General features: G+C 36.2%; 1 protein-coding gene across 5 annotated transcripts in view; it reads right to left on the reverse strand.

Annotated features, from left to right (window-relative positions):
* The window catches only part of zmp:0000000936 (interleukin-1 receptor type 1), a 36,735-nt gene that overhangs the window by 13,824 nt on the left and 10,051 nt on the right, over positions 1-12,860 (reverse strand). For 2 of the 5 annotated variants that reach the window (XM_036561856.1, XM_036561855.1), the window contains exons 3-9: positions 8,567-8,592; positions 8,234-8,290; positions 5,164-5,416; positions 4,158-4,338; positions 2,306-2,477; positions 885-947; positions 306-423 (exon numbers count right to left, since the gene is read on the reverse strand). In XM_036561856.1, coding sequence (XP_036417749.1) covers positions 306-423; positions 885-947; positions 2,306-2,477; positions 4,158-4,338; positions 5,164-5,416; positions 8,234-8,290; positions 8,567-8,588 — 866 coding nt within the window. In that variant the 5' untranslated portion in view covers positions 8,589-8,592. Of the gene's footprint in view, positions 1-305; positions 424-884; positions 948-2,305; positions 2,478-4,157; positions 4,339-5,163; positions 5,417-8,233; positions 8,291-8,566; positions 8,593-11,327; positions 11,395-12,860 lie in introns of all 5 variants that reach the window. The other 3 variants (XM_036561858.1, XM_036561857.1, XM_036561859.1) reach the window with 3 other exon arrangements.

Raw genomic sequence — 12,860 nt, forward strand, 5'->3', positions numbered from 1 at the left:
GCAGTGTTTATATATTTGTAAAATTCAATCAGGCGAAATTATCATATACAGGACTGATGACTTGATCAAGCTTAGAGGTTGGTGCAGCTTTAAATTTTACAATTTCTTAAATGTTGGACGGTACCACTTTGAAGCATCTTCATTTTGCACTATTTTTGATGCACTTTTTTGAGAAGAGAAAAATGCTCTCAGTTTTGCAACGGTACCAGTACATTACGCTAAATGTAATGCCACACAGAATTGGACATTATATAAATAAACGAGTATACCTAGTCTCCTGCAAGTCTGTTTTACAATCTACTCACTTTGTAGGTGTCTGGTACACCCGGTCTGAGGGGTTTTGATTGTACACCCACTCCAGCATCACCATGTGAACATCGGTGCCAGGTATGAAAACACAACACTGCTTCTCAAACGGAGAACCTGCTCATAGAGAAAAACAACTATAAACTGAAATGATGCTGGAGATCTTGATTCTTGATTGATTACTCAAAAGCTCAAATAAATCTGAAACAAACGAAATGAAGAAGCGCTGCAAAAAGCAAAAAGACAGGTGCTCCTGGGGCATGGGTGCAGCAAACTCAAAATAACAATTCCATGCTGGGAGTTGCAAAAAACAGAAAAATCTATCTGCATCCATACAGCTCGCGCAAAATAAATCCCAGAGCAAAATAATTCCACTATCTTAAGAAAAGTATAAAAAGCCTTTATGGATGAAAATGTGCTGACCCATTGCGGCCTTCTCAGGCCTTCATCAGGACACACAACATTGATGGAATTTTTTGTTTTTTTGCCACTTCCAGCATGGAATTGTTATTTTGAGTTTGCTCAAATAAATCTCTTCAATAAAAAATCTTTACATATTTTTGTAAAGTGTAACTCACCTAGTGCCAGTGTAATGTTCTCTTTACTTGGCTCGATCATGCGAGGTCTCAGCGATACTGCATCTGAAATAAAAAAGTGAATAATTGATGCAAAAAAAGCAAAAATTGTGCTTCCACTTTTTACCAGAACAGGCCACTATAGCCTGCTAATAGTCTTGCTTACCATAAAGTACCATATAACATATAATATACAGTAGGGCTGAGTGAACACTGTGTACAGTACTGCGCCAAAGTCAGAGACCACCCTTCATTTACTTTTCATTTACAAATTAAACTGGCCAGTAAGTACAGAAAATTACCCAGAGGCCTCAACTACTAAATATAATATTAGATGTTTCAGTATTTAGTGTGTCTACTCTACCTTCACTACAGCTTCCATTCTTTTCAGGAGACTCACTTTCAGTTTCTCAATGAAATCTGCAGCCACACCTCCAAAGTTTAGTCTTAGAAGTTGGTTTAGAATTTTCTGCTTCTTTGCTTCTGCTTCCATTTGAAAAGAATGGAAGCTGTAATAACGGTGAAGAGTGGATATACAAATATTAAAAAATCTAAATTATATTTAGTTACTTATGTGTAGTTTTTCTGTTAAAATATTTTTGCTGTCCAAGTATCTCAAAAATGGCAAATGTACTGGAGAAGGCAAAAACATTCTTCACTTTTAATGTAGGTTAATGTAGACATTTTATTCCAAGCAGTTTTAGAGCATTTCTAGTTCATTCATGTTTCATGTAATCTTTACACGTAAAAGGCAGCTGCTACGCAGAAATTATGTGGATAAATAAACATTTTAAAAATGTAAACACTTCTGGGACAGCAAAGATCTACAATGTTTTTGTAGACCCTTAAAAATGGCAGTTTTGACTGGTAATAAAGTAAATGATGATCTCTGTCAATTGCTGTGCTTTAAGGCAATAAATAGTTGTCTTCCTGACAAAAGACTGGAGCTGCTCTCACTTATAAAAAAGATGATTCTTCAAAGGTTCTTTAGTTAAGACAGTGGCTCTATATAGAACCATGAACACTCAAAGAACCATTTTAAAGCTTAAATGGTTCTTTGCATGGTAAAATGGCTCTTCTTTCCTTGATGAAAAATGTACTGTATATGGTTCTATATACAACTTTTTTGAAAAGAGTTGTGTATAGAACCAAAAAGCGTTCTTCTAGTGATACAAAGTTGATATTGTAACAACAGCAGAACCATTTTGGTGCTATACAGTACCATTTTTAGAAAGCTTTGATAGAGATCCTTATGTAACAAATTCTCCATCAATCTAAAAGAACCATTATACCATGCAGAGAACAATTTAAGCAGGCAAATTGTCTTTGAGTCTTCATGGTTCTATACTGAACCACTGTCTGTATGATAGAGCCCTTAAAGAACCATCATTTTTTAAGAGTGTAACCATATGCTGTATTCTCACCAGTTACTTCACACTCGATCGTCTCTGCAACTTCGCTGGTGACCCCACCGAGGACAAACATCATTCTGCAGGTATAGAACCCACTATCTTTGGGGGAAACATCAAGGACAAGAAGTACTAGTTTATTGTCCAGGAAGATAAACTTTGGGCCTTCTTGAAGAAGCTCACAGCCCTAAAAGTGAGAAAGAGAGTCAGTGATTCTTCTGCAGCAGTCGGAATGGTGTAATCTAAAACTCTTAATTAAGGCTGTCCCGTCTAAGTTATTTTAGTCTGTTAGTATAGTCTATAATATAATAATAGTCAGTTGTAATATTCTTGGTTCACTAAGATTCTGTCAGTCAACTACCTGCATTTGTTTATTTCCTTGTTTATTTGTTGACTGCATTAATGATAGTCAATACTGCAGATATATCAGCAAATTGTTTTAGACAACAGAGTTTGGACACTGTAGCTACCCATAATGTTTAGCAATGTATAGTTTTACTGAAGGTACTCCACACATACATCAGCTGCACACCAGGAACTGAGGAGCACAGCAAATGCAACACAAACATACTTGAAAATGCCTCACTTCAATCACTTCGTACAATTTGTGATTTCAAATCAGTGGAAAATCTGTAAACAACATTTTACTTACAGCCCAATATCAAATTTCAAAAAACAAATTACTTTAAAACAGTTATTGTGTGAGGTATTATGTTTGAATCTGGAGTTAGGCCATCACTTGCTTTTTAGTCTATTGGTGACTAAAGCCATGTTCAAAGTGGATTGGTTTTACCGATGAAATCTGGATTTTAATCCAGTATGAATCTGCGGATGTGTAGTTTTTATATAATAATATAATAACTGCTGTGTGAATGGTATTTGGCAAATGGCTGAACCAAAGGCTCCCTCTCGAGCCGTAGTTCTGCTCCATTCCATCTTACACTAATGAAATAACAACTACTAATATATGGTCGCTGCACACTTTGTAAAATCAAATTCAGCTCATTTTAATACCTTTTTTAGGGCAACAAACCAACTGCACCATACAGCAGCGCTCAAACTCAAAATGTCTATTTCATTCAAATGGACTTGTTGTAAATATGTGGATATATGCTTTGACCCTTGATTCAGTGTGTTTAACTTTATCAGTTTTGGTGTCCAGCAGTGGTGATGACGAGAGCATTGCTGTCAGCTGGACAGTTTTGGTTAGTTGACTGTTCTGAATTAGTTTAATATATAAAATGACCTGTCCTTTAGCGTAATTTAATTAGGCATGCCCCTGCCTTCCATTTAGACTTGAGTCCTTTAATAAGGAGTGCCAGTTTTCACATAATACAAATGCACAATTTAGGTGAGCTATGCTAGGCCAGCAATTATCACTATTTAGTATGCGCACAATGTGAATTCCTGGACTGTTCTGTTTAAATTTTTGGCTTGCTTTGTAGCTTAATTTTTGACTTGCTGTTTACTATTGTCTTGTTTTATTGCCCTTCCTGTAATATATTGGGACACTTATTTAAATTTAAAACCCCTAGTAGTAAAAATACCTTTTCATGTCTATTTAAGGACTTTCTTAGACTTTTTAAGAAACCCTCTAACAGACACAGCCATGCAGAGTGTTATTGTCATTGAGTGTGATTTTTTAGCGGAATACTGATGTTGACATTTTGGCTATGAGCTCTCCAACTGAGTAATCTGGGGTAATGATACAGATACTTCATTCCATACAAATCAGCTTCTCAAATCACGCACGTTACATTATATAACCTCTTCCGGTAAAAAGAGTCCAGCTCGAACAGACTCTCAGAAACTCCTCAGTCAGGACTGCCCTACTTTTAATATGAGCCAGACATGTTGTACAACTTGCCTTGTACCACTGGATGGAAAAGCTCTCCACTCCTTCAGTGTAGTCTCTTAAAGGGCAGGCAAGATTATCGTTCACTGATGCCTGCAGCCACTGCGGTGCTTTCTGAGGTCTTCCACACTCTCCGGACTTGGGCTGCTCCACAAGCAGAACAGTGGCCTGTTTGTAACACTTGTCAGGGGTTCTGTTGAAAATGACCGAGAGCAAAACGTTTGGTAGATCAATTTTACAACAGGGTTAAAATTTCTCAATTTGTAATTTCAGCAGCTGCTTTAGTTTGAAGAGAAATGAGTTGTATGATGGGAAATCTCTTAAACATGACACATGATAATGCATAGCAATTGTAAACAACAGTTGTGGTAAACTCTCCTCTCTCCCATTTGTTCTTTTTTGGCACAAAAAACTAGTTAAAAGCTATTCAATTAGTCATGGCATGTACTGGAAGGCTGACCACACTTATCTGCATCAACACTGTCACATGAAAGCTGTAACTGCTTATACATGGGCTATAGTTCAGGAAAATTTCAGAAGCTCTGTGGGTGTATTCAATGAGCGATCAACTTGGTGTGTAATTATTTTATTTATTTAATGTAAAAGACATATATAGATATATGAATATATAGAGCACACCTAAATCGTCCATTAATAAAACTCCATTTGCTAAATGGGTAAAGAAAAGAAAACATGAACGAAAGAAAACACGTCTTATAGTTTTCTGTTTTTCAACTGAGGGTGTCCTGTGTTTGGGTTCCAGTCAAGAATCTTCATTTCGGTGCATCGCTAATATTTGTAGATGAAAATTCTGTTTTACATGCTTCACACATTATGAATTACTCTGTTAGAGTCATTTCAGTCACACTAGTAATGCAAGTCAATTCTTATTATGTCAGTAACTAGTTAATAAGAATTTATACTGTAGTACATTACACTACCCCATTTACAGTACTCTAAACTGCGTTAGCCCCAACACTGGTCACAATTTTCTTGAAAAACATACCACCTGACATACCTAACAACACATAAGTACTTTCCCTGGTGTTCCACAGTGCTATTGAGGAACCATAGTTTAGTCCCCTTCACTATGGTACCATCCTCTTCTCCAGTGACTTCAAGGCCAGTCCTCTGGTTGTACCATGTTATGTTATAAGGAGTATCCAGAAATTCAAAGACATATTCATTCACCAAAGAGCAGTTCAACAGTGCCGCCTCATGTGGCACTGTGAACACACGCTCAAATGCCTCGCCATAGTCTTTGCAGAGATCTGTACAAACACACACACACACACACACACACACACACAAGAAAAAGAGTCTTCATAAATACATCGTTCTAATCTTGTTGAATCCTGCATCAATACAACCAGTTATTAAAAACCATTGTGCTGTCCATAATTTTTCACTGTTACACTGCTTGGCAACCACAGTCCACTTAATTGTGATTATTACAAATTATTTTAATTACTAAAATTAATGTATTTTATCATATTGTACAAACCGCAGCTCCAAAAAAGTTGAGACAGTGTGCAAAATGCCAATGAAAAACAGAAAGCAGTGATTAGTAAATTTTTGGTAAATATATGGTCATTCCAAGTTTAATCCCTGCAAACTGCAACAGGACCATGTTTACCAATGTGTTACATGACTTCTCCTTTTAAAATATTTTGATAATGGTTAGGAGACTGAAGACACAAACTAATTCTTCCAGTTTAAACTTCTTCAGCTGTGTAAGCATACACGACCTTTGTTGTCGTATTTTGGACAGCAGTGTTTCTGGACATTGTTGATGTATGACTTCCAATGTGCATAGTACAGTCTTAAGCTTTGAACAGTGTTTATTGACAACTGTTTGTCAAAGTATTCCCAAGCCCATGTGGTGATATCAATTACAGAAGTATGACGGTATAACGAAGTGTCATCTAAGGAGGCAAAGGTCACAGAGGCAAAGGTCACATTTCTCCAGATTCTCTGCATCTTTTGAGAATATGCACTGTATAGAGTGAAATCTTGGAATCCCTTGGAAGGCCCAGTTGAGGAATGTTGTTCTTAAACCAAACATAATTGCATCACCTTCCTAGTTGAACACTTCCTAGTCACAAATTTCCCTTGTCCCAACTTTTCTGGAGTGTCTTGCAAAAATAATGTCTTTGTACTGTTTTGTTTTCTGTATTGTTTGTTCCCAACATTTTGGGTTCTGTAATTTATCACTGCTTTATAAAAGCAATAAACCACTGAGGAGCCAAACGATACAGTGATTTTACTCTAATGCCTAACAAAACCTTTTAACCGTGTAGAGTCACCATAATACATGGCCTCTCATGAATTATTTCTATGAATTTTATTGAATCACATTCAAAGAATCAAGATTGGGGTCCAGAGAACAGACAAACTGCAGGCCTGGCAAAATCAGCCACTCGGCCAGCACAGCATTACATGCTGGCAAATGAACTTTAAATATACACTTTTACTTTCTTCTGCTTCACAGATTCAGCGTGAATTGTGATTGTCACGGTTTCTTCTTAGAATTTTGAGCCATGCTGTTGCATTCAGTCACTTTCATAAGCTGAACCATCTCTGTAGAACATGCTAAACTACTGCCACACTAAATTGTGAAAAAGTGTAAACTTGTAGGATTCAGGATGGATTTAATGGGTTGGTTATAAGTAAACGATTGGGCAAAATGAAAAAAGAATATTTCAAAAAAGAAACATGTATTTTATTGGTTCTACAATGTTTAGATTTCTACTAGGGCTGGCCTGAACAGCATTTTACAGGCTTTTTCAAGGCAGCAACAATGTATTAACAGAGTATACCAGTGATGACACAAATCAAATCAGCTATGGTGTAAGCCTCTAAGATTAGGTACTTACATACTCAAGCTGATTCATCAAACCTGCCATGCTTCCAATTTGGCATGAGCATGTTTCTTACCATCCAATAAGCAAACATTTTTAGCTTTAGTGGCCACGTACAAAGTAGAGCAGTTTGTTTGTTGTGCTCCGAGGCCAGTATGCCTGGTATTATCCATTCCACATATAACAATAATTGTTCTTTTTAAAGGCCTTTACTAATTTTGTGGCTTTAAAAAAAGCTTTTAGAATACTAAATAGGTAATCAAGTACCAATATAAACAAATGAGCACTCAGTTTGGCCAAATTTGGCCCAATTCTATTAGCTACAGTTCATTCAGACAGTTTGGAAGTTTGGAAGACACATCAGAAGTGCAGGCTACTCATGTAGGCTGCAGTAATAAACTCATTCACAGCTTATACAGACGTATGCAAAAGTTTGTGCACGGCTGGTCAAATTCCATTATGTTGTTGATTTCCAGAGTGTAAATACATTAGCAAATCTTCTACAGAGAAAACACTTCTGCACATTTTAATACACAACTACTGTTTATTCATTTCATTTTATATATTGACATAAAATGAGGCCTGTGTTTTTCAGTATGCTAAACTAACAAATGTATCAAAGCAGTCTGAACAAAACCTCATATCTCCAAAATAGTAACTTTACATGAGAAGGAAACATTCTTAACTTTTAATAGAAATTTATGGAGAAATTATTTATTCCAAGTGATTTCTGTTGGTCCCTTCATCATAAAAGTTTAATACAATAGAGGGCAGTTAGCGATTCAAAGATACAAGGTTTTATTCTGACAGCAACAATATGCAAATAATTTGACATTGTGCACTATTAAATAGCAGAAAATGTCATATTTAATTGTGTTCTCTGTAGAGGATGCTTTAACTTGTTTTTACTTAGAAAATCAACAAAACATGGAAATTGACCAGGGGTGTTCAAATTTTTGCATATGACTGTATAGAAGCAAACTTCAGACAGCAAACATGGTTGATTGGCTGATTGACTACATTTGGTGTAGCTTGTGTAAATTAGATTGTTGGAATAACTTATCCTTTAAAGGAACAGTCGTCAAGCGCAAGATTGCTTGTTGTGCCTTCTTTGAAAACAGTTATAGTGTATGTAAACAGCTTTTTACGCCTTTATTTGGCTTTCTATGCCAACTGTGGAGTTACGGGCCACCAAGTGTTCACTTCTGTTTTATTTCAGTGACTTACCCAACCCTGCAATTGTCCACACCAAGGCCAGCAGAGTGAGGGATCTCATACCCATGTCTGAAAAAGATAAAAGAGAAAGAGCATTACTTTTAAAAGCTCCTGTGAACTGCCTTTCTACCTACTAGTGGTAGTTTTTCTAATGTCTAATTATATATACCTGTTGCATTTAATTCTTCTAATTGAAGAATTACTGAAAATTGAATGACTCCAAACAATAACAACAGGACAATTAAGAACTGATTATTCCACCTTTTATTAAAAGATGGATGTGTGTTTAGCCTTTATTGCTGTGTCATAGATGTGGTGGAATAAATGGGGTGGCTAATGACTCACTTTCATTCAGAGTGGAAGTCATTTCTCTGTGTGGATAAAAAAAGATATAGTAAGTCTTCACAAGTACAATAATAAATTGCATGATGTCTTGGTGTGAATAAATCAAAGGACTGTCTTGAAGCCGGAGTTTTGTCTGTATTTTTTTCAAGTGGTCTTAATGTCATTCCTTGTCATTCTGTCAATTGATTTCACATAGCAGCATTCAAATAGTTAAAGAATTTAAAAAGCAGGCATACAAGATAAGCACACATGAAAACCACCAGAATATCGTGTTCACTTGAAGATTTTTCAATGAGCCCTGACCTAGAGGCATCCAGTGTTAGCCACTGATATTTGTACTGTAAACTCAGTGTATTTTAGTTATTCTGTAGCCACACTTAAGCTCTGCAAGATAAAGTTTTATAATTATTAGATTAAACCTAAAGAACACTCGTGCCAAGAAGACAGACAAACTGCAGGCAGGACAAAATCAGCCACTCATGGCTTCCACAGATTCAGCCTCATATCATCCTAAGTGCTAACATTTACATAGCTTTGATATGAATTTCAAAAGTTTGGGCTATTATTATAGTTTCATCTTTGAGTGTTGCTCCCTGCTGTTCTACTTGCTGTAAGCTGGACCACCCCAATAGCTAGTACAAAACAATTTGTGGAAAATATTTAATTTCCTTGACCAATTTTGCAAGTTAAATGTGATTATTTTCTATAAATAAAACTCCAGGGTCTTTTTGGCCAGAAAGACCAGCACACCCATTTTTCAGGCTTGAGGCTCAATGCAGTTAATTTTTTTTATCAGTTGGGCATAGTAAAGACCCAGACATGCTTATTTTAGAGTGGAGTTTCCATGTTTATATTTTCTTTAAGTTTGGTTATGTTTCAGAAACTGCAGTAACTGTGCACGTTTGCTTCCTTAGCCAACTGCTAGCCTCTTTGGGAGTGTGTTGCTAAATCACACGCAGGTTTGAGTGCAGATTTAGAGGCTAGTTCTGAACACCAAAGCAGCCTAATATTGTTTATATGCTTAAAACATATAGTCAAATCTTTCAGTGTGACTATGGGCGTGACACAATCGGTTACCATGCCACAGATCAACAATCTGATTGGTCACCTCTAAGTTCATTTGCATAAAGTTACTCCAGAACAAGACAGCTGAGAGGTGATGTGTGTCAGTGATCTGCTGTGTCAGTTATGTGTGTATCTCTTGTCTCATTATAGCGCGTTATGATGCGTTCTGTTTTACGTAAACTAGCAAAAAAAAGCAACGAAAAAAGGCAAATCATTTCGTATCATGTCATCGCTCATGTCACATATACGCAGCTTAAAATTTCAGCAACCTTAAAACCCCTGCATCCATGAAAAAGATCCCAACAAATGTCCCGAGAAAACCTCTGAACTCAGCAGAGAAATCAGCAGCTCAGGTAGCCACCACTGAACATTCTGTATGTACTTTTCATGCTCATTTCTCATATTATAAATCATAATTTGTTATCGCTTCAGTTTTTTGTCTCAGTGAATTACCTTGTGGGGAAGTTCCATAAAGGCACGAAAACAAAGCAGTTGATCACTGTGAGATAACCTATTAAACTCAGGTGTGTGCGTTAAACTGTGTGTGCTGGCTGTGCATGCATGAGTGGGTGGAGAACACAGGAAGGCAGTTGTGCTTCTCCCACTCCTTACTCTGAGTCATTTTGAGCAAAATAAGCCAGCAATTTCAAGGAATGTACTTTACAATGAGGCTGCCATTACATAATTGGTACCAGAGGCTTCTGGATGCAGCATAACATGACAAATTATGGTAACTGTATATTCATTTTTGGAAAAAGAGCACACTACCAGTACAGTGGTCAGTGACTGGCAGCTGTACTGGCCAGTTCCAGTGACAAACATAGCGCAAAATCATGTATTTTAATTTGAATTTTATCTTTACTGTAGTACACAATTAGGGTGACACGTCTTGAATATGCCCCTAATCAGGGATTCATTCAAACACATTGTGTTGAGTATCTTATTGATATGCCACAGAGTGTTGTTTATATGCGAAACTGTCTGCACTTTGTTCATTTAATGTAAAAAAGCAAAAGCATGGTCTATTTAAGGGTGTTTTCTGATGCTAACACATAAACAAGCAAAGTGGCAACAGATGTTTATTAATAAGCATTCTCTGTGTTCATTAAATAATGACCCAGTTACCCAGAGGCCTCTGAACCCTGACTGTTGTATTTTTTTTACAGTGAATGATGTGTGTTTGTGCCGCAAACTCAAAGGTCAGAAAGTACCTGCGGTTTACAAAACACACATAAAGGTTAGTTTACTCTTATTTCATAGGCTGCAATTAGTTGTGAGCACTAATTCTACTTACTATAAGGTAGATATAGGGTTTCAGTAATATGATAATTTGGTAAGTTTAACACATTGGGGGAAAAAACATGCTGTATAAAATGTTTTGCACAGGCCACATTTTGTGTTTTTACTTTCTTTTTGTTCTTCCTTTTCCAATATGTTGAATTCAGTAATTGTACATTAAATTTGCAGAAGTAAGGTCTCGGTAGAGGATGTGTTAACTTATATTCATTTAATAAATAAGTAAAAACATGAAATTTGACCCAAACTTTTGCACACAACTGTATGTTCCCTGCACTTGCCATCCAAAATTTCTGTATCCATAATAGAAACATGCAACAAATACACAGTTTATATTTTAAATAAAAACAAATTATAGAATAAAATTCTTAATTGGCTTTGACATAACAAGATTACATACCCCTTTATTGAGAGCGATGAAGCTGTAGCCTTAGCATTAGCTGGAAAACAGTTGCTAGCGCAGTTAGCTACAGAAGCAAAATCAGATACCATTAGCTGAACCACAATGACTTATAAGTATTAGCAATGTAAGCTTATAAACGTGCTACATTAACAAAACAGACCAGTAGAAACATTTAAAGTGTGATGTTACATAAAACTAATAAGTTACAGGCTGATAATGATAAACAGCATGTTTTTGACTGAATAAAAGACTAACAACAGCACAACACTGCAGTTATCTGTGTTTGAGCCCAAGGTAGATCAATGATTTGTATTTATTTTATTTATATATCTTATTTATGAAAATGTGTCTTTGTTATATTTTTGCGTTATATGTTTATTTGCCCAGTCATGGACATAGTGGGGATGCTGAAACGCCTTCCTGCCTCCCTGCGCCCAGTTATGAATTGCCCCTTGGGGACAAACAGAGTTTATTTAATTCAATTCAATTTAGTTTTCTCACTTAAAAAAAGGTTTTGAAGGATTCTTTAGTAAAGGCAGTTCTATTTAGAACCATGGACACTCAAAGAACCCTAATGAATAGGTTCTTCGGATTACTGAAGAATATATTGCATATGGTTCTGTATAGCACCAAGAAGTGCTCTTTTACAGTTACGATGTCAAGTTTGTAACAACAGAAGAACTCTTTTTGGTGCTTTATAGAACCATTTTCTAAAGGTCCTATATAGAACCATATACAACACATTCTTCATCAAACCATTTCACCATGCACAGAACCATTAAGCATGCAAAGGGTTCTGTGAGTGTTCATGGTTGTATATAGAACCACTGTCTTTACTAATGAACCCTTGGCGAACAAATTTTTTTAAGAGTGAACTCTTTTCTGTCATTTTGTCTTACAAGCCAGCTGTAAATCCTCAGTCCATTAACCAACAGGATTTGTTTATACTAATAAAAAAGGAGGTACAACTGTTAAGGACATTGCACTTGGACTGTTGGATCTTAGTGACTGGACGAGACAAAAACAGTTCCTGTGCAACTGTAAACTGTATTAGTCATAGATTCCTGGATTCACAGCAGTGGAGTCACCACTTTCTTTTTTACTTTCACAGTTCACAGTGATTGCTCTGTTCTCAAAAGCCAAACCATTATAAATGAAGTACTCCAAAACTAAGCTCAGAAGATCCAGCAAGCCTCCTTCAGGAAATCTGTGAAAGATTCTATGGGAGTGTATTACTGTGACTTTTCATTTACATGTTTTTGGATAAGAGTGTTTACTGAATCGATATAAAAAAGACAGAAGTGTTAATATTGCTAACGAATGAATGCTGCAAATTCCAACATGCTAAAAGCTTCCATTAGCCATGTTAGCATGTACAGTAGAGTTATTCATTTCAAACAATCTGGTATATGGCAAAATATGGGTTTCAAATATATGACATACATTAGCATATATGGTTTTTCTTTAAGTCCAAATAAAATTAGTCTCATACGTGGCATATATGCCAACGTATTTTAAACTGTCCATTTT

The sequence above is a fragment of the Colossoma macropomum genome, unplaced genomic scaffold (genome assembly GCF_904425465.1).
Source record: "Colossoma macropomum unplaced genomic scaffold, Colossoma_macropomum, whole genome shotgun sequence".
Taxonomy (NCBI): Eukaryota; Metazoa; Chordata; class Actinopteri; order Characiformes; family Serrasalmidae; genus Colossoma; species Colossoma macropomum.